Genomic DNA, 22,147 nt, shown 5'->3' with positions numbered 1-22,147 from the left:
TGAATTACAAACATCTCTGATTGAAAATGGTGTACATAGCATCACTGTGAATATGATTAATTGTGTTACATTTGCGATGACTTATAAAAGCTGTTTGCCCCCTCCTATATCCCATTGGAGGGTATGTGAGTGGAATAACGCCCTGGTTTTGCTGATCTCTCTGTAGACACAATGTACAGCTTCCTCAATGACTTTATCAGCCACATCAAGGTGTGGCATCTGCTAGTGGCCCGCCCCCTACCGTTCATAATGGCCAAGTCTACTGTAAAACAATTTCCTATTCATAGGGGAGAAGAATTATGAAATATCTGTCATGAAAGTAAAAAAAAAAACTTTAATGAATGGTAGAACATAGTTTTTCAGTATTTAGAGTGTAGTGACTATTTGTCCGTTCTATGTTACTTCTATGGAATATTGCATCGCTATCTGTAGAATGCTCTGATGTTACTGCCTTCTGCTGGAGCGGCACTACCCGTGCTGTGATGGCGAGGAAACCCCGTTGACAAGGCACTGCTTTTTCATGACGGTGAGTTTCCCTTTGAGTGTATTATAATTTTGTGATAAAATTTCTAGGAAAAAACACACACAACCTCCTTCCTCCTTTCCTTCGGGGAGGGAAGAGAGTGAGAGTGGAGAGAAATCTATCTGAGACAGAACAGGGACAGTGAGAAAAATATGAGTGGGAGAGGGAGAAGAAGGAGGAGGAGGAGAAGGAGGGGGGAGCAAATTAAAAGTTGCCAAATGGAGATATTGGGTTTCAAGAGGAGTGAGACAGGAGTAAGGGTTTGCCTTCTTTCAGTCGTCTTTATGTTATGCTAATCGAAAAAAACACCTAGGTATCGACACTGTTTAGCCGTGTCAACGAATTCTATCCGACGATTCTAAATAGGCGACAACGGCTAGCTAACCTTGAACAGGCCGATGTTTACAAGTAAAATTCCGCGGTCAAATAGCTAGCCCAAAGAGCTGTTGCTGAAGACTCCGCGCGGTCGTAAATTCCACGATTGAAATATGTCTGTTCAGCCAATCGAGAGAAATCTGACGTTTTGCATTGCATGCTGGCAGATGAGCTAAATAGAAGACAAATGGTAACCTCTGAAGTCTACACCAGCACAGCAGAGAAAGAGAGCACGTCAGCGACCAGCTAGAGGCTGGGAGGACAGGCTTTTTGTGCTCGAATGCGATTATCATTGTCTGTCGATTCAGTCTATTTTTGGACATAAATCGCAAGCTGTACATCAGCTGGTGGTCTAAACGATGTTTCCAAAGCTTAAAACCGTGGCACGACTGTCGTTGCTAGCTGTTTGTCTGATGGCACATTGCTGCTACAATTTGGGAGGGTGTTATTACGATTTCAAAATTAAATTGGAGTTAAATGTGTCTACTATTATTTGGATAAACTGGTTTATAAATTACTCCGATCCTGGCTAGCCATAACGTCTTGTACGCCTACTCCGACCACTAACTTGGTGACTAAGCTAGGTGTAGGGGAGAGGAAACACTATTTTCTGAATATTTTCAATAGCTTGGGCAACTGGCAAGCTAACAACGTTTTAGCTAACTGCTGCTTGTTTTCCACATGCTCAAAATTCAGTGAAATTTGGAAAATTTAACTAGCTAAATATTCCAGGCTTTATTGAGAGTGCATTTTGCCAGTTATTTGACACGTGTAGACATATCCCACCATTTAGTGGTGGTAGCTAATCCTGCCCCTCTGACAAAATAACCCCAATGTTGAAAAGGGACCTCATTAGAGGTTAGCTAGCCGATTAGCCAACGTTAACCTGGTGATGGTGTCGAGCAAATATCTTAAAACGGACACACTTGAAGTGATCCTTCAAAGAGCACGTGTATCGGTTTTACTTGTGAAATAAAATCTAGTTTTACTGTTTTATTCCTTTTTTTGTTGGTGGAAAGCTGAATATAAAGTTGCACTCTTATCTGCGTATGCTAGCAGCTAGCTAGATATCTGGGCTGCTAGCAAAAAAACAGGCTAGCAGCCTATATTTTGAAATGTAGAGCTAGTTGTTTCACAATTCCAAAACGACCAGTTTTATAAACTATTAATCGTGCAATTCCCTGCATTGAGCTACTCAATTGTAGCTGAGACATTTTACGACGCATTGCTTTTTTAGCCTTATTAGGCTTGTTTCTTTCTCAACCAAAGATGGTTGCCGAGTCGCCATTTTGTTTTAACGACTGGTTAAATGTGTTCAAGAGCACAATGTTACATCACTGACTTGACACAATGTATCACATTTGTAATTCGACATGACGTCGAATGAAAGATACAAAGAAGTCAAAAATGAAAATGTTGCTACAGTTGGACACATCACAGGCCCCCTACAGTGGCATGCCATTTTTCAAAACACCACCTTGTTTAACCCAGGCATTGCATCTCTGAACTAACAAAATACACAGCTTCACCTTGAGAATATTCCAAGGCTACATTTACTGATTTGCTCCTCATTGCTATTCACCACATTATTAACTGTTTTATGTCCCCTTTCACCACGATACAAGGCCAGCATCATTGGAGTTAGTTCTGTGGAATGTTGGCTGTAAAACAAAGCAAATGCTTTGGAAACCTTCAACTCCCAAACAAACAACATTTTAAAGGGAACAGGGTGGAGTTATTTACACTTTGATGACCATCTTCATTTAATGGGAGGTGACAGGAGAGTAGACCAATGTGCAGGAGAAGAGAGAAGGGTAGGGGCGGGAGCTTCACTCTCATTCAATAGGAAAAGGTAGGTGGAGGGATGGCACTTTTAATACTATTGTTCTTAACTTCTCTCTTTCTGTGCTTCTCCCATCTCTCTTTTTCTCCCCTCTTATCTCTCGTCTCTCACTCTGCCCACTACTCCATCACAGGAAATTAAAGGTGGTGGTTAATGAATGATTCCATGCTCGCTGTCAGAAAGCTGTGAGTGTTTTATTGCGTCGCCAAATGTTACCACACCAGAGATAAGCATGCAGATACAGTCTGACACACACACACACACACACACACACACACACACACACACACACACACACACACACACACACACACACACACACAGGAGGCTGCTGAAGAGAGGACGGCTCATAATAATTGCTGGAATGAAGTGAATGGAATTATATTTAAAAACCATGTGTTTGATACCATTCCATTTTACTCCATTCCAATCATTACTATGAGCCCATCCTCCCCAGGTGCCTCCGGCCGCCTGTGACACACCCACCCAGCACGTCCTCTGTGTTGTCTCACTGTCTATGTCTCTGCATTACTTCCGTAACTCTTTTGTGCTCACAAGCATTCATAAGAATTGTTGCAGCAATGTAGAATAGTCAAGAGGGTTTAGAATAAGAGCTCTTATATTGCATTTATGAGCTTTTTAGCATAGTTAGTGTATACAGTTAAAATATGATATCTCCCCCTTCCTCTTATCCTTTCCTCCATTACACCTCTTTCTACTCACTTCACCCCCCCCTGTCACTTCATCCCTCTCTCTGCTCTCTCCTCTCCCAGGTGTCATGGATGATGAGGACGATCGCCGTCTTCTGGATATTATAGGGTAAATCTGTATAACACATAAATCACAAACACTATCTATAACACATCTAGAAACATCTAACACTAAGGCATTAGTAATGGCAAGTAGAACAGATAAATCTGGTGCCCAGGGGTTACGAATGTTAAATAAAATGCATTTCATATATTTTTTTTAAAAGTCAAATTCGGATGTTCTCTGATTCAAGCTCTCTCCCTCCTTCTGTCATCCAGGGATGTGCAGGCGTTGAATGACTACCTACACGGCTCCACCAACAAGTCTGTGAGTGTCTCTCCCTCTGGTCTAGTTCATCCATGCCCATTTCAAGTAATAGAATATTAGCACGCTGCTTTGCATACAGGTGAAGTGACGTGTATTTTCTCCCTCAGATTGAGGAGGATGACGTGACGAACGCAGCTTACGGCTCTGCCGGAACCTTCTTCACCAGTAACACTGTGAGTAGAAATAAATCTGCACATCCCTGCTGGTAATAGGTTTATAAACTGACGGAGCCTGCATAGTTATAAAGTGTTATCTTTCGCTCAGGCTGGCTCTAACTCCGGCCTCAAAGATGAAGAGTTTGAGGATTCAGCAGGGGTGGGCCTACAGCTTTCCAGTAGCCTATCGTTCATTGAGGATGAGCTGGGGGGAGAAGCTTCTCCAGGAGGAATGGATCTTGGCGGAGGAGAGGACCAGCCCTTTGACATCCTGCAGAAGTCTCTCATGGAGGCAGACATCACTGAACAGACTCTGGAACAAGAGGCCATGCTAGACTCCCAACCACCTCCCCCTCCTCTCCCCTCGGCCGCCTCCCCATTCCCCCCCCAGCTGGTCTCGGGGGGGTACGGCAGCGGGGTCACCACATCGACAGCATCGTTTCCCAGTGGTCAGTTCCTCCAGGGCGTGTCCCAGCTGCCTAACGGCCAGGCAGGGGGGCACATCCAGGTGTTGGGGTCCTTTGGTGGGGGAGGGGTCCAACAGATCCTCCTCCGGCAGGGTGGTGGGGTAGGGGGGGCGGTGGGGGGAGTAGCAGCAGGGGGGCAGGTGTTTGCCACCCCCTCCCCAGTGGGCCAGGTGAACCAGGTGGACTTGCCCTTTAAAAACATCCCCCTGCAGAATATCATCATCCAGAGAGGACCTGGGGGCGCCCAGGCCCTGGTCAGACCTATCCAGCCCAAACCCCTTCAAGCTGGGGCTCAGACAGTCTATAGCCTGGGACTCCAGACCACAACCACCACCATGGTTAATACCGCGGCCCAGGGACACTACACAGCTAACGGCTCCATCCTGGTCCACTCTCCCTTGGGGCAGCAGAACCAGGGACAGCAAGGCCAGGCCAACCTGCCCCCAGGGCAGTACCTGGTCCACCACAATGGCCCCTCAGACCCATCCCAATCAACCCTGCTTGCCAATCAGAACACAGTACAGCTCGTCGCCGGGCAGAACTTCACGGCGACGGCGGGAGGTCAGCTGATCCAGGTGGGAGGCAGCCAGGTGGGAGTAGGAGGAGCCATGACCCAAACATGGCAGAGTTTTCCTGGTACGAACCCTGCCCCAGTCCAGGCGGCATCAAACCAGGGGCGTCTGACGCTGGTTGGAACGGCGACTGGGGTTCGAGGGCAGGTGTCGGGCAGCCCAGTGCAGCGCCTCGTACTGTCTCAGACTCAGAACAGCAGCTCCCTCTCCCCCCTGTCTCTCTCTGGTACTGCCTCACAGGAACAGGAGTACACACAGGTATTAACTACAACTCTCTTCCTCACTTAATTATTACCCTCTTTGTATGCGTTTCAATAAGATGTTTTTGTATTGTTTTGTTCTCCCAATTCCTCAGGACAAGCATGCTCAGACACAGCTCGTCAACCTCCTTGGAAACAAAGGTTTGTGTTTGTGTTTTTGTGTGTTGTTGTTATAGATGTATATAAAACCCTCTCCTGACTTCTGTTTCTCATTTGTCTCCTAGCTGTGAAAACAATGACCTACATCAGCCAAGACGCCCCGCTAAACACACAGGTATTCTACATGTTATACACTGTGTGTGTGCGGTCATGAAATGTTGTCAGCTGGTGATTGTCATGCAACTAACTGCCGGTCTCACAATAATTGATTGACCGTTAAGTAACATAAACTGTTTAAAATGTTTAACATATCCATGCTTTGCTTACAAGCCACTAATGCGGACCTTTGGAACATCTTAATTTTAAAAAGTGTAATAAATACATTTAATATAGCCTACACCATAACAATAAATCCATTTTTTATTTTAGGCAGGTCTAAATATACATAATGATATGAAGAAAATGTGGCCTATTACAGAAGAACAGAATAGCATATTCCGAGTCGTCCTTATGTTATGTCGTATGGCTGTGGGCTATGCTAGATCATTTAGCAGGCAAGATTTGCTTATAATTTCTGTGGCGTTATTTTATAGTAAGAACAATACAATTGAACATAGCTGAATAAAATAGAAAGGATATTTTTCTCAGGGAGTGCGCACATGCGGCTATTCTGTGTTGAGCGGTTAACAAAGAAACAGGTCCTCCTAAATGCTTAATTTAGAGTTATTTATGCACCTTTACTTGTGATACAAACGTTGGGCTATATGTTTCGATTTCTAATACATTCTAAGGCTACATGATGCTACTCTAATGATGATTTGAAAAAAGTCATTGTGCGGGCTGCACACACTTCATCAGTCTCTCATTCACAATTTGACAAGCACTGATAATATTCTCACCCATAAGATTATTCTTAATAACATTTTATTTAGAATGGCCCAGAAAAAACAAAAACATGTCATCTGTAGCCTGCACTTGTCACGCCCTGACCATAGCGAGCCTTTGTTTTTCTATGGTATAGTAGGTCAGGGCGTGACTTGGGGGTTTTCTAGTTATTATTTTCTATGTGGGGTTCTAGTTTAGTTTTCTATGTTGGTGTTTGGTATGATTCCCAATTAGAGGCAGCTGTCTATCGTTGTCTCTAATTGGGGATCATATTTAAGTAGCATTTTTTCCACCTGTGTTTTATGGGATATTGTTTTGAGTTAGTGTAATGTTACACCTCCTTGTTAAGGTTTGTTGTTTGTTTCGTTCTTTCTTTGTTGTTTTGTGCGTTTCTAATAAATAATATGTGGAAACCATATCGCGCTGCAGCTTGGTCCGATAATTATTCCAGCGAACGTGACAGCACTCGAAAAGTGAATGGAGGTTACGTGCAGTTACGTTTTTAATATGCCAGGTAGGATACACTGTTTTTGAGGTGTATTAATGTGCTTAATTTTTAATAATTGAGCAAAAAATATAGCAGCACGAGAAAGCTGGCATCCTCTTTTAAATAGTGTCCAGTCAAAACTATGTTTTCACACGTGATTGAACAATGACTGGGCTTATAAGAACACATGTTTCACTAGGCTCTGTAGGCTATGGGCTCCAACTGTGTTCCAGGGGTCTTGGGACTATAGGCTACGTTTGAGGTTATTTGGCCACATTAGTTGTGATACAAATCTTATAAAAACATATAGGCCCATGGGCTAAGATACATGATGCATGAGATGATTTGAAAAGTTGTGCTGTTTCTGGCCTTAGACTGCACACGCTTGCATCATTCACAAGTGATAATATTCTCACCCATCAGACTATTTTCAATTTACTTTTGTCTTTACATATATTATTTAGTATATGTGTGAAATTAGTTTAGATTTAGAATGGGCCATTATCATTCACGGAACAGGGGCAGGGTCAAAAAATACATGTCATCTGTATTTAAATTGAACCTTTATTTAACTAGGCAAGCTAGTTAAGAATACATTCTTATATACAATGACGGCCTACCGGGGAACAGTGGGTTAACTGCCTTGTTCAGTGGCAGAACGACAGATTTTTACCTTGTCAGCTCGGGGATTTTATCCAGCAACCTTTCGGTTACTTGCACAACACTAACCACTAGGCTACCCCGTATGCACTTGAATAGCCAATGGAAGATGCTTTTCCCATGGTTCATTTTCATGCTAGTCAGGTAGGCATGCCCCCTCGATTTATAAAGTGAAGCAATGTGCTTGATATTAGGAAAGTTGAGAAATAAATATAGTAGTCCTAGCCTATAGAAAGCGGATGGGATCCTCTTCTTTTTAATAGTGGCCTATAGAAATGTTGCGAAAAACATGGGTTTACAGACCTGTGTGTGGTGGTGGTGATGATGATGTTATTGAAATGTGTCTCTTGTAGGTCAGCGCTCAGAAGAGGCCGGCCCCTCAGCAGCTCACCAGAGGAGGAATGTAAGTAGTGTGTGTGTATGTGTATAGATGCCGTATGTGTGTGTGTGTGTGTGCATGCAGTGCTCTTGTGAAAGTCTACACACCCCTTGCACAGTTTTCAAATTTTGCTGCCTTAAAAACAGATGCATTGGACCTTTATCTCAATATCAAATAATTTCTGGGTAACAATTAAGTACCTTACTGTGATTGTTTTCAATAAAAATGGTCAAACAGAAACAAAATAGCAAGAATGGCTTTCTTGAGTGTTGAGTGTTCCTGTATTGTCCAGTCTCCATCCTGACTTAAATCTTCTTAAACTAATCTGAGGCAAGGTTTGAATATTGCTGTCCGTCAATGATTCCCTACCAAATGTACTGAGCTTGAGCAATTTTGACAAAAACAATGGATGTATGTTGCCCTAAGAGTTGAGCAAGGTTGGTAGAATCTTATTAAAAATGATTCACAGTAGAGGTCGACTGATTATGATTTTTCAACTCCGATACCGATTATTGGAGGACCAAAAAAAAGCCGATACCGATTAATCGGCCGATTTTTATTAGATTTTTTATTTGTAATAATGACAATTACAACAATAGTGAATGAACACTTATTTTAACTTAATATAATACATCAATAAAATCAATTTAGCCTCAAATAAATAATGAAACATGTTCAATTTGGTTTAAATAATGCAAAAACAGTGTTGGAGAAGAAAGTAAAAGTGCAATATGTGCCATGTAAGAAAGCTAACGTTTAAGTTCCTTGCTCAGAACATGAGAACATATGAAAGCTGGTGGTTCCTTTTAACATGAGTCTTCAATATTCCCAGATAAGAAGTTTTCGGTTGTAGTTATTATAGGAATTATAGGACTATTTCTCTCTATACCACTTGTATTTCATATACCTTTGACTATTGGATGTTCTTATAGGCACTTTAGTATTGCCAGTGTAACGGTATAACTTCCGCCCCTCTCCTCGCTCCTACCTGGGCTCGAACCAGGAACACATCGACAACAGCCACCCTCGAAGCAGCGTTACCCATCGCTCCACAAAAGCCGCGACCCATGCAGAGCAAGGGGAACAACTACTCCAAGTCTCAGAGCGAGTGACGTTTGAAACGCTATTAGCGCGCACCCCGCTAACTAGCTAGCCATTTCACATTGGTTACACCAGCCTAATCTCGGGAGTTGATAGGCTTGAAGTCATAAACAGCTCAATGCTTGAAGCACAGCGAAGAGCTGCTGGCAAAATGCACTAAAGTGCTGTTTAAATGAATGCTTACGAGCTTGCTGCTGCCTACCACCGCTCAGTCAGACTGCTCTATCAAATCATAGACTTAATTATAACATAATAACACACAGAAATACGAGCCTTAGGTCGTTAATATGGTCGAATCCGGAAACTATCATCTCGAAAACAAAACGTTTATTCTTTCAGTGAAATACGGAACCGTTCCGTATTTTATCTAACGGATGGCATCCATAAGTCTAAATATTCCCGTTACATTGCACAACCTTCAATGTTATGTCAGTCATAATTACGTAAAATCCTGGCAAATACGTTCGCAACGAGCCAGGCTGCCCAAACTGTTGCATATAGCCTGACTCTGCATGCAATGAACGCAAGAGAAGTGACACAATTTCACCTGGTTAATATTGCCTGCTAACCTGGATTTCTTTTAGCTAAATATGCAGGTTTAAAAATATATACTTCTGTGTATTGATTTTAAGAAAGGCATTGATGTTTATTGTTAGGTACAGTCGTGCAACGATTGTGCTTTTTTCGCAAATGCGCTTTTGTTAAATCATCCCCCGTTTGGCGAAGTTGGCTGTCTTTGTTAGGAAGAAATAGTCTTCACACAGTTCGCAACGAGCCAGGCGGCCCAAACTTTTGCATATACCCTGACTCTGTTGCAAGAGAAGTGACACAATTTTCCTAGTTAAAATAAATTCATGTTAGCAGGCAATATTAACTAAATATGCAGGTTAAAAAATATATACGTGTGTATTGATTTTAAGAAAGGCATTGATGTTTATGGTTAGGTACACGTTGGCGCAACGACAGTCCTGTTTCGCAAATGCGCAACGCATCGATTATATGCAACGCAGGACACGCTAGATAAACTAGTAATATCATCAACCAGTTAACTAGTGATTATGATTGATTGTTTTTTATAAGATAAGTTTAATGCTAGCTAGCAACTTACCTTGGCTTCTTACTGCATTCGCGTAACAGGCTGGCTCCTCGTGGAGTGCAATGTAAAGCAGGTGGTTAGAGCGTTGGACTAGTTAACCGTAAGGTTGCAAGATTGAATCCCCGAGCTGACAAGGTAAAAAGCTGTCATTCTGCCCATGAACAAGGCAGTTAACCCACCGTTCCTAGGCCGTCATTGAAATTAGAATGTGTTCTTAACTGACTTGCCTAGTTAAATAAAGGTGTAAAAATTAAAATTAAAAACACCGATTTCCGATTGTTATGAAAACTTGAAATCGGCCCTAATTAATCGGCCATTCCGATTAATCGGTCGACCTCTAACAGCTGTAATGGCTGCCAAAGATGCTTCCACTAAGCATTAACTCTGAGGTATGAAGACATGCAATCAATACGTCCTCATTTTGCATTTCATAGTCATTTGTAGAATTTTATGTAATTGTTTTTTCATTTTGGATTGGTTTTCATTTAATCCTTTTTAGATATAATTTAATGCAGCAAAATGTGAAGACTGTGCAAGGGGTGTGTAGACTTTCACTAGCGACTGGATATGCGCGTGTCAGTGGCGTACCGCAGTTTTGCTGGGCACCCCCTTGGGGGGCTGCGAGTGTGTGTGTGATAAGTGTACTATGTGTGTCTCTCCAGGATGCTACAGCAGTTGAGGATGGATCATTCGGGGGTTCTGTCACCTGAAATCGCCCGCTTCACCTCATTGGATGACGCACTGCACAGACTCCTCCCCTACCACGTGTTCCATGGAGCTCCGCCCAACAGGGAAGAGTTTTCCCAAGGTCAGCTGTTTGTTCACCCGCCCGGAGGTGCATATGCGACAGCCCAAAGTCAGACACTAACACGGAGCCCTAACCGTCTGCGCTGGCGCGCCATCGTGCATAGATTTATTTTGTCTCCCCACACCAAAAGCGATCACGACACGCAGGTTAAAATATCAAAACAAACTCTGAACCAATTACATTTATTTGAGTACAGGTCAAAAAAGCATTCAACATTTATGGCAATTTAGCTATCTAGCTTGCACTTTGCTTGCTGTTGCTAGCTAATTTGTCCTGGGATATGGACATTGAGTTGTTATTTTACCTGAAATGCACAAGGTCCTCTACTCCGACAATTAATCCACAAATAAAACGGTCAACAGAATCGTTTCTAGTCATCTCTCCTCCTTCCAGGCTTTTTCTTCTTTGAACTTATATGGTGATTGGCATCTAAACTTTCATAGTATTACCACGACGACCGACAACACAGATCGTCTTTCAATCACCTACGTGGGTATAACCAATGAGGAGATGGTACGTGGGTATCTGCTTCTATAAACCAATGAGGAGATGGGAGATGCAGGACTTGCACCACTATCTGCGTCACAAATAGAACTGACTTCTATTTTAGCCCTTGGCAACGCAGACCGCGAGCAGTGTGTGTGCAATAAGTGAATGATATAGCTTTCTAAATTTATTTTGCAACGCTCGCGCATGTGACGTGAGCGGTGTAGTCAGGGTATAATGTGGTTTTCCAACAGCAAGGCTCAAATCAACATGGCAGTGTTGCCATTGTTTATGAAATGTTTTTGTTAGAATGTCGAAATAATCATCTAACCCCCATATCACACAAACTGAAATCATAATATAGTATTGTGTTTCCACATTGTATAATCGATTAGTGAGAGAGAGCCTCAAATATCACATTTATTTGAATATATCCGGCAAACATAAATTCCGGCAAATTGGTTCCTGTTTCAGTCATGTATTTGGTCACGTTTGTGTGGGTAAAACATAAACACCCTAATGATTGGTTGACTATAGAGCCTCCCACAATGCAGGCGATGGCTGCATGGCGCAGTTGGTTAATAGCAACGTCATTAACTTTGATCACATGTTCATGGAGTTGACATGTAGATGTGACAGGTGTTACGCTGCATGCTTAGCGAGTACCACGTCCTCCTGATTCGGCTCACACTGAGGCTTGAACCCTGGACCTGTGCGTTACTAGCACACGTGACCGCTCTCCTGAAGTGTCTTACCAGTCGGCCCCACTCAAATAGCTAGCTATTTGCTGGTGTAAGTAGGGACACTTCAGGCTGAGGAGTACATTTTATACATCCCATGTGCTACGTAGGCGCCAGTCGGACAATTCTTATCCCCAGAATGCAACACTTTGAATGGTGGTGACCACCGATGCTCATCGAGTTGACAAAAGTGATCTGCTCGAGCGCGCCCATTGGGATGGGCATGATGCAATGCTTTGCTCTCACATAGTCACACAGAGTATCTGCGCTTGTGCACGGGTGCGCTTCATGCTGCTACAACGTGGTAGTTACAGGACCAAAACAGCTGAGGGTTTAGCCTTGCGCTTCAACGCTCCTGGTTGTTGCGGAAATTGACCCACTACTACTGTTTAGTTCGTGCATCTACGTCATCTCGTGTCATCTCCTTAAATCTACCTTTAAACTTGACCTGACCTATCACCTTATGTATTACTGCCCAACAGAGGCAAGAAGTGACCTCCCAAAAAACTCAAAAACTATACAACACATACAGTTGAAGTTGGAAGTTTACATGTACTTAGGTTGGAGTCATTAAAACTCGTTTTTCAACCACTCCACAAATTTCTTGTTAACAAACTATAGTTTTGGCAAGTCGGTTAGGACATCTACTTTGTGCATGACACAAGTCATTTTTCCAACAATTGTTTACAGACAGATTATTTCACTTATCATTTAAGGTATCAATTTCAGTGGGTCAGAACATACACTTACATACACTCAATTGGCTGTGCCTTTAAACAGCTTGGAAAATTCCAGAAAATTATGTCATGCCTTTAGAAGCTTCTAATAGGCTAATTGACATAATTTGAGTCAATTGGGGGTGCACCTGTGGATGTATTTCAAGGCCTACCTTCAAACTCAGTGCCTCTTTGCTTGACATCATGGGAAAATCAAAAGAAATCAGCCAAGACCTCAGAAAACAAATTGTAGACCTCCACAAGTCTGGTTCATCCTTGGGAGCAATTTCCAAACGCCTGAAGGTACCACGTTCATCTGTACAAACAATAGTACGCAAGTATAAACACCAAGGGACCACGCAGCCGTCATACTGCTCAGGAAGGAGACGCGTTCTGTCTCCTAGAGTTGAACGTACTTTGGTGCGAAAAGTGCAAATCAATCCCAGAACAACAGCAAAGAACCTTGTGAAGATGCTGGAGGAAACGGGCACAAAAGTATCTCTATCCACAGTAAAACGAGTCCTATATCGACATAACCTGAAAGGCCACTCAGCAACTGAAAAAGTGTGTGCGAGCAAGGAGGCCAACAAACCTGACTCAGTAACTCCAGATCTGTCAGGAGAAATGGGCCAGAATGCACCCAATTTATTGTGGGAAGCTTGTGGAAGGCCACCCGGAAAGTTTGACCCAAGTTAAACAATTTTAAGGCAACGCTACCAAATACTAATTAAGTGTATGTAAACTTCTGACCCACTGGGAATGTGATGAAAGAAATAAAAGCTGAAATAAATATTTCTCTCTACTAATAATCTCACATTTCACATTCTTAAAATAAAGTGCTGATCCTAACGGACCTAAAAGGGAATCTTTACTAGGATTAAGTTTTAAACATTAAAACTGAGTTTAAATGTATTTGGCTATGTAAACTTACAACTTCAACTGTGCGTGGCGCCTAGCCTCCCCTCCATACAGTAGATAGGCTACTTTCTTTACTAACACTAAAACAAAACCTGAAACTAAATAAAATTGAACTGTTTTTATAATATTTAAGCTAAATAAAAAATAGTAAAGTGGATCTGAAAACTAACTGAAATAAACAGAATTTAAAATAAAAATGGCAAACTAAAAGAAATAAAAACTCATTATAAAAACTCAAAACTATAATAACCTTGATTCCTAATGTGATGTGTGGATTTGATAATCATAATTTAGGCTAATAATATAACTCAATCACTGTTTGCAAAAATGCATGAGCACGTAGTGGTGTAGAGTAGGCCTAGCCTATGAATACAATTTTATTTGTCACATGCTTCATAAACAACAGGTGTAGACTAACAGTGAAATGCTAACTTATGGGCCCTTTTCCAACAATGCAGAGTTAAAGATAAAAAAATTACAATAACGACCAAAAATAACATGTCATTAAAAATTCAGGGAGTACCAGTACTGAGTCGATGTGCAGGAGTACGAGGTAATTGAGGTAGCTATGTACATATAGGTAGTGGTAAAATGACTAGGCAAGTAGTAGACAGTAGTAGCAGCATATGTGGTGAGTGTGAAAGTGTGAGTGTGTGGCGTCAGTATGCATGTGTGCGCATGTTATGTGTGTGTGGGCGTATGTATGTGTTGGGGTGTCAGTGTAAGGACAGTCCAGTGTGTGTGCATAGAGACAGTGCAAGAGAGTTAGTGCAAAAAAAGGTAAATGCAGGTTGTCCGGGTAGCCATTGGATTAGCTATTTAGTAGTCTTGTTTAGCTGTCTTATGGCTTGGGGGTAGAAGCTATTCAGGGTCCTGTTGGTTCCAGATTTGGTGCACTGTAACCGCTTGCCAACAGTTTATGGCTTGGGGGGGGGGTAACGTTTATCAATCTAATGATCTAATACACCCGTTGATATTGAACAATAGAATATTAGTTTCTATGTTAAAAATTCTACATTTTTGGGTCCATTTGTTGAAATTGAGTAATAGAAAATTGGTTGAAATTGTTTAAAATCTTATTTTCCTACCTTGTAAAATGTTCTAATTGACCTTTTTCTTTTTACCTGAAAGTTGAAATATTAGTGTGGCTGGAAAATTGGGGTTCATCACTGTGGTTCAATTGGATGCTACCATTTCAGTGCGGGGGAGATTAGCCTTGTCTACACTGTAAAGTGGTAAATTAATGTGGTCCTTGGAGTCTCTCTCTCTCTCTCTCTCTCTCTCTCTCTCTTTTTCTCTCTCTCTCTCTCTCTCTCTATCTCTATCTCTCTCTCTCTCTCTCTCTCTCTCTCTCTCTCTCTCTCTCTCTCTCTCTCTCTCTCTCTCTCTCTCTCTCTCTCTCTCTCTCTCTCTCTCAGTGATTATTTATTTATATATAGCTTATGATTATTGATCATCGTTGATCTAATAAGCCTATTTAGATAAATTATTATTTCAATATATTAAAACAGCACTTAAAATTAGCTCCTTTGCCTCTCCTCCCACAGACACGTTTGCGTAAAACCCTGCTTCACTCCTCCCACATCTGTTGGGTATAATGCAGATAGGCTATAGTCTAATTAACTTTCACTTTCCCACTGTAATATACTATTAGCCTACAGGTTAGGATAATGGGGTGCAAAATAGCAGTGTTGTAGTGAATTTGGAGGGCAGCTCAACATGGGACACATACGCACGATCCCAATATACAGTCATTTGTTTCATTGGGTGTGCTCATGTAGCCTACTAGCCTCCAGTCGTTAGAAGGATAGTCACCATAAAGGGGTAATACTACTGTTAAAGCTGTAATATGTAACTTTTTGGGCAAATTGACATAGAAATGTGAGTTATAGATCTGTCATTTTCATTGAAAGCAAGTTTAAGAAGCAGTAGATCGGTTCTATGTGCACTATTTCTATGCTTCCGGTTAAGTTTTGCTATTGTGCATTTGACTTTCAGTTTTGTAGACCAGCTTCAAAAATCTGAAAATACAATATTTTTGGTTATTTGGAAAGTTCACAGCGGTTTAGATCGTACAATGATTCTTTACACTATACATTGCTTAGTTAGCCTAAATTCAGTTTGTGACAAAACATCTTCGCAGTCAGTTTTTTGGTTGTCCGAGAATGCCAAGGGTGTGCAAAGCTGTCATCAAGGCAAAGGGTGGCTATTTGAAGAATCTCAAATATAAAATATATTTTGATATGTTTAACATATCAAAACATATCAGTCGAAGTTAGACGAAGTTGAGGGCCGGCAAAACTTTTTTGGTTACTACATGGTTCCATATGTGTTATTTCACAGTTTTGATGTCTTCATTATTATTCTACAATGTAAAAATAAAGAAAAACCCTTGAATTAGTAGGTGTTCTTAAACTTTTGACTAGTAGTATATATATTTGTATTGACTGTAAAAACACAAGCAAATTAGCTTCAAGTGATTTTAATTTCAGAAATCTGTTCCAAAGTATTCCCACACATAGTAGAGAGAGAGACACTCAGTGGACAGTTTTTTAAATTACACAACCCTGTTCACGAAAATGGTTAGCTCCTACAGAGTGAGTCACGTGGGCGTGGCTTGCTATATAGCGCATTCAGTTATTATTCGATTGAACGTTAGAATGGGCAAAACGAGTGACCTAAGTGTGATATGATCATTGGTGCCAGGCATGCCGGTTCCAGTATCTCAGAAACAGCCGGCCTCCTGGGCTTTTCACGTACGACAGTGTCTAGGGTCTACCGAGAATGGAGCGACAAAAAACATCCAGTCAGCGGCAGTCCTGTGGGCAAAAACAGCTCGTTGATGAGAGGTCAAAGGAGAATGGAAAGAATCGGGCAAGCTAACAGGCGGGCCACAAACGGCGCAGCACAACCGTGGTGTTCAGAACAGCATCTCAGAATGCACAACTCGTCTGTCCTTGTCACGGATGGGCTGTTATAGCAGGCGACCACACTGAGTTCCACTCCTACTAACTAAAAACAAGAAGAAGCACGTGATCACCAAAACTGGATAATTGAGGAGTGGAAAAATATCTCCTGGTCCGACAAATCCCGGTTCCTGTTACGGTTGGCAGAGCCAGGTTTTGGCGTAAACAGCACCAGTCCATGGCCCCATCCTGTCTGGTGTCAACGGTACAGGCTGGTGGCGGTGGTGTAATGGTATGGGGAATGTTTTCCTGGCACACTTTAGGTCCCTTGATACTTGTTGAGCAATGTTTCCATTACCCAAAGAATTTGGGCTGTTCTGAAAACAAAGGGGGTTCCGACCCGGTACTAGATGGGTTTACCTAATAAACTGGCCACTGAGTGTATGTGATCATATTCAAATATGTAAGCAACGTTTAAAATGATTATGTTTTAGTCAAATATTATATCTGTTTGGGCTTCTTGCGGTCAATTTGCAGTCTACAAGAAAAAATCATCCCGCGGCTGAATCTAGTTGATGATCCCTGAGAAAGGCTATATTGTTCATTAAATTAAGTTGCGAATTTTGATAACTAAAAGACAGATTAGAGTCTTTTCATTGTCTTCTCTTTACAGCAGCGTTTCCCAAACTTGGTCCCGGGGACCCCAAGGGGTGCGTGCATGTTTAGTTTTTTGCCCTAGCACTACACAGCTGATTCAAATAATCAAAGCTTGATGATTAGTTGATCATTTGAATCAGCTGTGTAGTGTTAGGGCAAAAAACAAAACGTGCACCCCTTGGGGTCCCGAGGACCGAGTTTGGGAAACACTGCTTTACAGCAATAGTTTGGAAAGAAAATAGCTATGTTTTCCCGTAATTGTATTTTGAAGTATTGCAATAGGCCTATGCCTGGCTGGGCCTCTCTACTTTTCACTGACAGTCGCAACTCAACAATCATCTATTTGGTATTTGCCGTGTGCGCTGCCCAAAATGTGGGCCCTTCCGCTGGAGGCAATGTGATTTTAAAACAATCCACAGCTTATTTTTTTCAAAGAAGATTTTTTTCATAATCCTCTGTGGCCAAATCATGCATTCTGGTGTCGTAGCCTGTTTTTGATGTTTTAATTTATTTATGTAATAGACTAATTAGGCTTTATAATTTTGGCAATTGAATTCAATATACTTTAGGGGAAGCTTAGCCATATGCCTTTGTTGCCCGAGAATACTAAATCAACCCTTGCTCACCAGAAGTGTCTTTAATGTCAGAATGAATGCTTCAATCTAGTTTACATTGTTAAGGTTTTTCATCTCTCATTCTCTCACGCAGCTAAGATGTTTAAGGACCGGGGACATTTTTTGTTTTTTAAATAACAAATTACATCTGTTTAACCGGTTTTAAGGAAATTAAAAGCTGTGAAAACAACCAAATATGTTTCTGATCAGATTTCAGTTCGTCTTGGATGCATATTTTATGTGGTTGAAATACTATCGGCTTTTATGGCGCTGATAAAGATAGCACCTTTTACAGACGGTCCCTATCGCGCATTCACATTCTCTCAAGAGGCTGAATGAAATGAATCATATTTCTCCACTCCTGTTCCCGAGTCAAAATGTAGATTTTGTATATGAATTGGAATGGTGTCTCACAATCATTACACAGAACGTAGCTGCCACTGCAATCATCCTCTTTCACCACTTCACCAAATCTTCCCCAGACATCATGCTACTGTTCTGACCCTCCTATTTCTTTTCAACTCTACATTTCACAGCTTTTCTCTTATTGAATTCAACTCAGACTTTTTGTCTCAGTGGATTGACGTTAACTTTTTCTGCCCAAGTTCCCAAAACATTTGGCAATTGGTGTGTATTTGGTAAACTTAGTTAGTCCCTAAATAAATAATGAAATAAAAACCTCAATGTAGCCTAAAGATATGAACTGCTTAAGAATGATACATCTATGGATTTTTAATGCATTGTTTTCTCTTTATTCAACCCGCCCGCCCGCCACCCGCCCGCCCTTCATCCACTCCATATTTCATGACCCTAAACCCGCCCGCCACCCTCCCGCCCTTCATCCACTCCATATTTCATGACCCTAAACCCGCCCGCCACCCTCCCGCCCTTCATCCACTCCATATTTCATGACCCTAAACCCGCCCGCCACCCGCCCGCCCTTCATCCACTCCATATTTCATGACCCTAAACCCGCCCGCCACCCTCCCGCCCTTCATCCACGCCATATATCATGACCCTAAACCCGCCCGCCACCCTCCCGCCCTTCATCCACTCCATATTTCATGACCCTAAACCCGCCCGCCACCCTCCCGCCCTTCATCCACGCCATATTTCATGACCCTAAACCCGCCCGCCACCCGCCCGCCCTTCATCCACTCCATATTTCATGACCCTAAACCCGCCCGCCACCCTCCCGCCCTTCATCCACGCCATATTTCATGACCCTAAACCCGCCCGCCACCCGCCCGCCCTTCATCCACTCCATATTTCATGACCCTAAACCCGCCCGCCACCCGCCCGCCCTTCATCCACTCCATATTTCATGACCCTAAACCCGCCCGCCACCCTCCCGCCCTTCATCCACTCCATATTTCATGACCCTAAACCCGCCCGCCACCCGCCCGCCCTTCATCCACTCCATATTTCATGACCCTAAACCCGCCCGCCCTGCGCACATAACCGCTGGGACTACAGGTTGTGTCAATCCATGCACCACTAGTGTGTGTGTGTTTGTGTAACCACTGTGTTCTGTCTCTTAACAGTGGATGATGAGTTTGAGTCGATGGCGACTCAGGTATTGAAGAGGACCCAGGTCATGATCAACAAATACAGACGACTGCTGATGGTGGAGGCTGAAGTGAGTATACACACACACAATTATTTTTGAATCTTTGAAAAGTGTTGTGCTAACAGGAAGTCCCTTCCCCTCCCTGCAGCGCTCCAGTCCCTCCTCAGAGATGGTGATGATTGACAGGACCTTCAACCAAGAGGAGCGCCAGAACCTGACACAAGACAAACGTATGATACTGGTGGACCCAGGTGAGGAGGCGGGACTTGGCAGGGGTGTGGACCATTGAAAAAGTGTGGACCATTATTTTTTCTCATCATCTTTCTCTCTCTCTCCCTCTCTCCCTCCATAGATGGCTTCTTGGAAGAGTTCTGCTGTGGGGTGAAGACATCTCCCGTCTCTCTACCCTGCCTCCCCTTGGACCCTCTCTCCTCCCCCTCGTCCAGCCACGGCGGTAAACAGACAGGGAGGGGGGCGACCACAGACCCCCCTTACAGGACAGACCCCCAGTCGGGCTATGGAGACCCGGGGGGAGGAGGGAGAGGAGGAATAGACTCTTTTAAGAGTATTATGGACCTGAGGAGGACTCAACATAGCAACTATGGAAACAAAGCTGCCTCTAGCAACAACAGCAACTATCACCATGGCAATGTGGCTGCTACTGCCACAGCGGCGATGTCGACAGAGCCGGTACAGACTCAGTTCCTGTCTCACCTGTCCTCCTCTCACCCCCAGGCCCCCCTGCCCCTCCCTCCCCCCCTGCCCCTCCCGCCCACCCTGCCCGACACAGACTCGGTTCTAGAGGCAGCTGTGAACAGCATTCTAGAATGTTAGACAGACAGATTTGACAGACGGACGTGCCACCATTCTATCTCTCCATCTCTCTCATCCTCCCATCCTTTGCCCCGCCGGCTCATTCTTGGGGCTACATGTTTGTTATTGTTTATTTTCTTATTTTGCTCTCCCATTGTCAGTCCTTCTCAACCAGCTCTGAGTTAGTTACAGTCATAGAAATATAATCTAGATCATTTTTCTATGGTTACAGTACTATGGTTACTGTAGGACAGCCAGGGGTCATGACCTGTGTTACATCATGTCCTGTTGGGTGTGAGCCGGAAGAAGATATCAACCCCCTGAACCCCAACTTTAGCCACGTGCAATTATGCTGACGTTTAGGGAGGAAGAAGATGATGATTCTGTGCCTGAGAAATTCTATGTTGTCCTTCAAATGTTTACATGAAGAAGCCTTGTAAGAAATGTCCTTTCATTTTTGCACCTGACATTACACATCTTCACACACTGAGTATACCAAACATTAGGAACACCCTCCTTTTTTCCCATGATAACAGCCTCAATTTGTCGGGGAATGACTCTATAAGGTGTCGAAAGTGTTCCACAGGGATGCTGGCCCATGTTGACTCTAATGCTTCCCACAGTTGTGTCAAGTTGACTGGATGTCCTTTGGGTGGTGGAACATTCTTCATACACACGGGAAACTGTTGAGTGTGAAAAATCCAGCATCATTGCAGTTGTTGACAGAAACCGGTGAACCTGGCACCTACTACCATACCTCGTTCAAATGCACTTACATTTTTGGTCTTGCCCATTTGTACTTCTGAATGGCAAACATACACAATCCATGTCTCAATTGTCTCAAGGCTTAAAATCTACACTGATTGAAGTGGATTTAACAAGTGACATAATGAAGGGATCATAGCTTTTGCCTGGATTCACCAGGAAAGAGCAGGTGTTCTTAATGTTTTGTATACTCAGTATATAATACCACAGTCATTTGATGGATTTGACAACTACAAGAAATATGTTATTTTTCTGTTTTATACTTCAGTTTTCATAGTCAAGCCAGAGAGACTCACTCACACTCTGAGTGTCTAACTACTAAAGCAGCTTTTGGTTTTCTGTCAGTTTTTGAAATGTATCTTTGACATTTTTCTTATGTACCTTAAAGGTATGTGATGCCCCTCCGCGCACACACACACACACACACACACACACACACACACACACACGTTTTGATCTTCTATCCTCGTGGGGACCTAAAATTAATTTCCATTCAAAATCCTATTTTACCTAACCTTAATCCCTAAACACTTGTGTTCGGTCTGCGCATGTGACAACGTTTGATTTGAACTCCTAACCCCTAAACCTAATTGTAACCATAATTGTAACCATAACCCTAAACCTAACCCCTAAGCTTAAAATACCGTTTGTCCTCATGTACCCACTAGGGAGAATTTTTCAATTTTTTTACTATCCTTGTGGGGACTTTTGGGGATTTTAGTTCCCCACAAGGATAGAAAAACCAACCCACACATCAAACACACACATTTTGTTCTATCTTCATGGGGACCTAAAATTAATTTCCATTCAAAATCCTATTTTTCCTGACCTTAACCTGTAACCCAAACCCTAAACCTAACCCCTTACCCTAACCCTAATTGTAAGCATGACCCTAAACCTACCCTCTAAGCTTAAAAAAGCATTTGTCCTCATGGGGATGTGGGAAATGTCACCAGCCACTGCTGGTTTCCTTGTTTTATTATCCTTGTCCCCACAAGTATAGAAGAACCAAGACACACACACACACACACACACACACACACACACACACACACACACACACACACACACACACACAAGTGTGTTGGTGTTGGGGGGAGCTAACTCCTCAGATTGAGGGAGAAATGTTACATGTTTATCTTTTTTTTATTTCGATTAGATTTAGTTACTTTTTT

General features: G+C 42.7%; 1 protein-coding gene across 1 annotated transcript; it reads left to right on the top strand.

Annotated features, from left to right (window-relative positions):
* The first annotated feature begins 244 nt into the window (after positions 1 to 244).
* LOC129828511 (BRD4-interacting chromatin-remodeling complex-associated protein-like) lies at positions 245 to 20,228 on the top strand. The gene is made up of 13 exons (XM_055889537.1): positions 245 to 526; positions 2,875 to 2,926; positions 3,515 to 3,560; positions 3,770 to 3,818; positions 3,926 to 3,991; positions 4,083 to 5,270; positions 5,368 to 5,413; positions 5,497 to 5,546; positions 7,757 to 7,806; positions 10,642 to 10,787; positions 19,369 to 19,463; positions 19,543 to 19,645; positions 19,747 to 20,228. Exons 2-13 carry the CDS (start codon positions 2,899 to 2,901, stop codon positions 20,226 to 20,228), a joined length of 2,349 nt encoding a protein of 782 aa, XP_055745512.1. The 5' UTR covers positions 245 to 526; positions 2,875 to 2,898.
* The last annotated feature ends 1,919 nt before the right edge of the window (positions 20,229 to 22,147 follow it).

The sequence above is a fragment of the Salvelinus fontinalis genome, chromosome 30, assembly GCF_029448725.1.
Source record: "Salvelinus fontinalis isolate EN_2023a chromosome 30, ASM2944872v1, whole genome shotgun sequence".
Lineage (NCBI taxonomy): Eukaryota > Metazoa > Chordata > Actinopteri > Salmoniformes > Salmonidae > Salvelinus > Salvelinus fontinalis.
This window is presented reverse-complemented; position numbering and strand designations above follow the sequence as displayed.

Coding starts and splice junctions, on each gene's coding strand:
- LOC129828511 (XM_055889537.1), top strand. CDS start 2,899: ATGATTCCATGCTCGCTGTCAGAAAGCT. Junction 5,547..7,756: donor ACGCCCCGCTAAACACACAG/GTATTCTACATG, acceptor TGTCTCTTGTAG/GTCAGCGCTCAGAAGAGGCC. Junction 19,464..19,542: donor TGCTGATGGTGGAGGCTGAA/GTGAGTATACAC, acceptor CCCTCCCTGCAG/CGCTCCAGTCCCTCCTCAGA.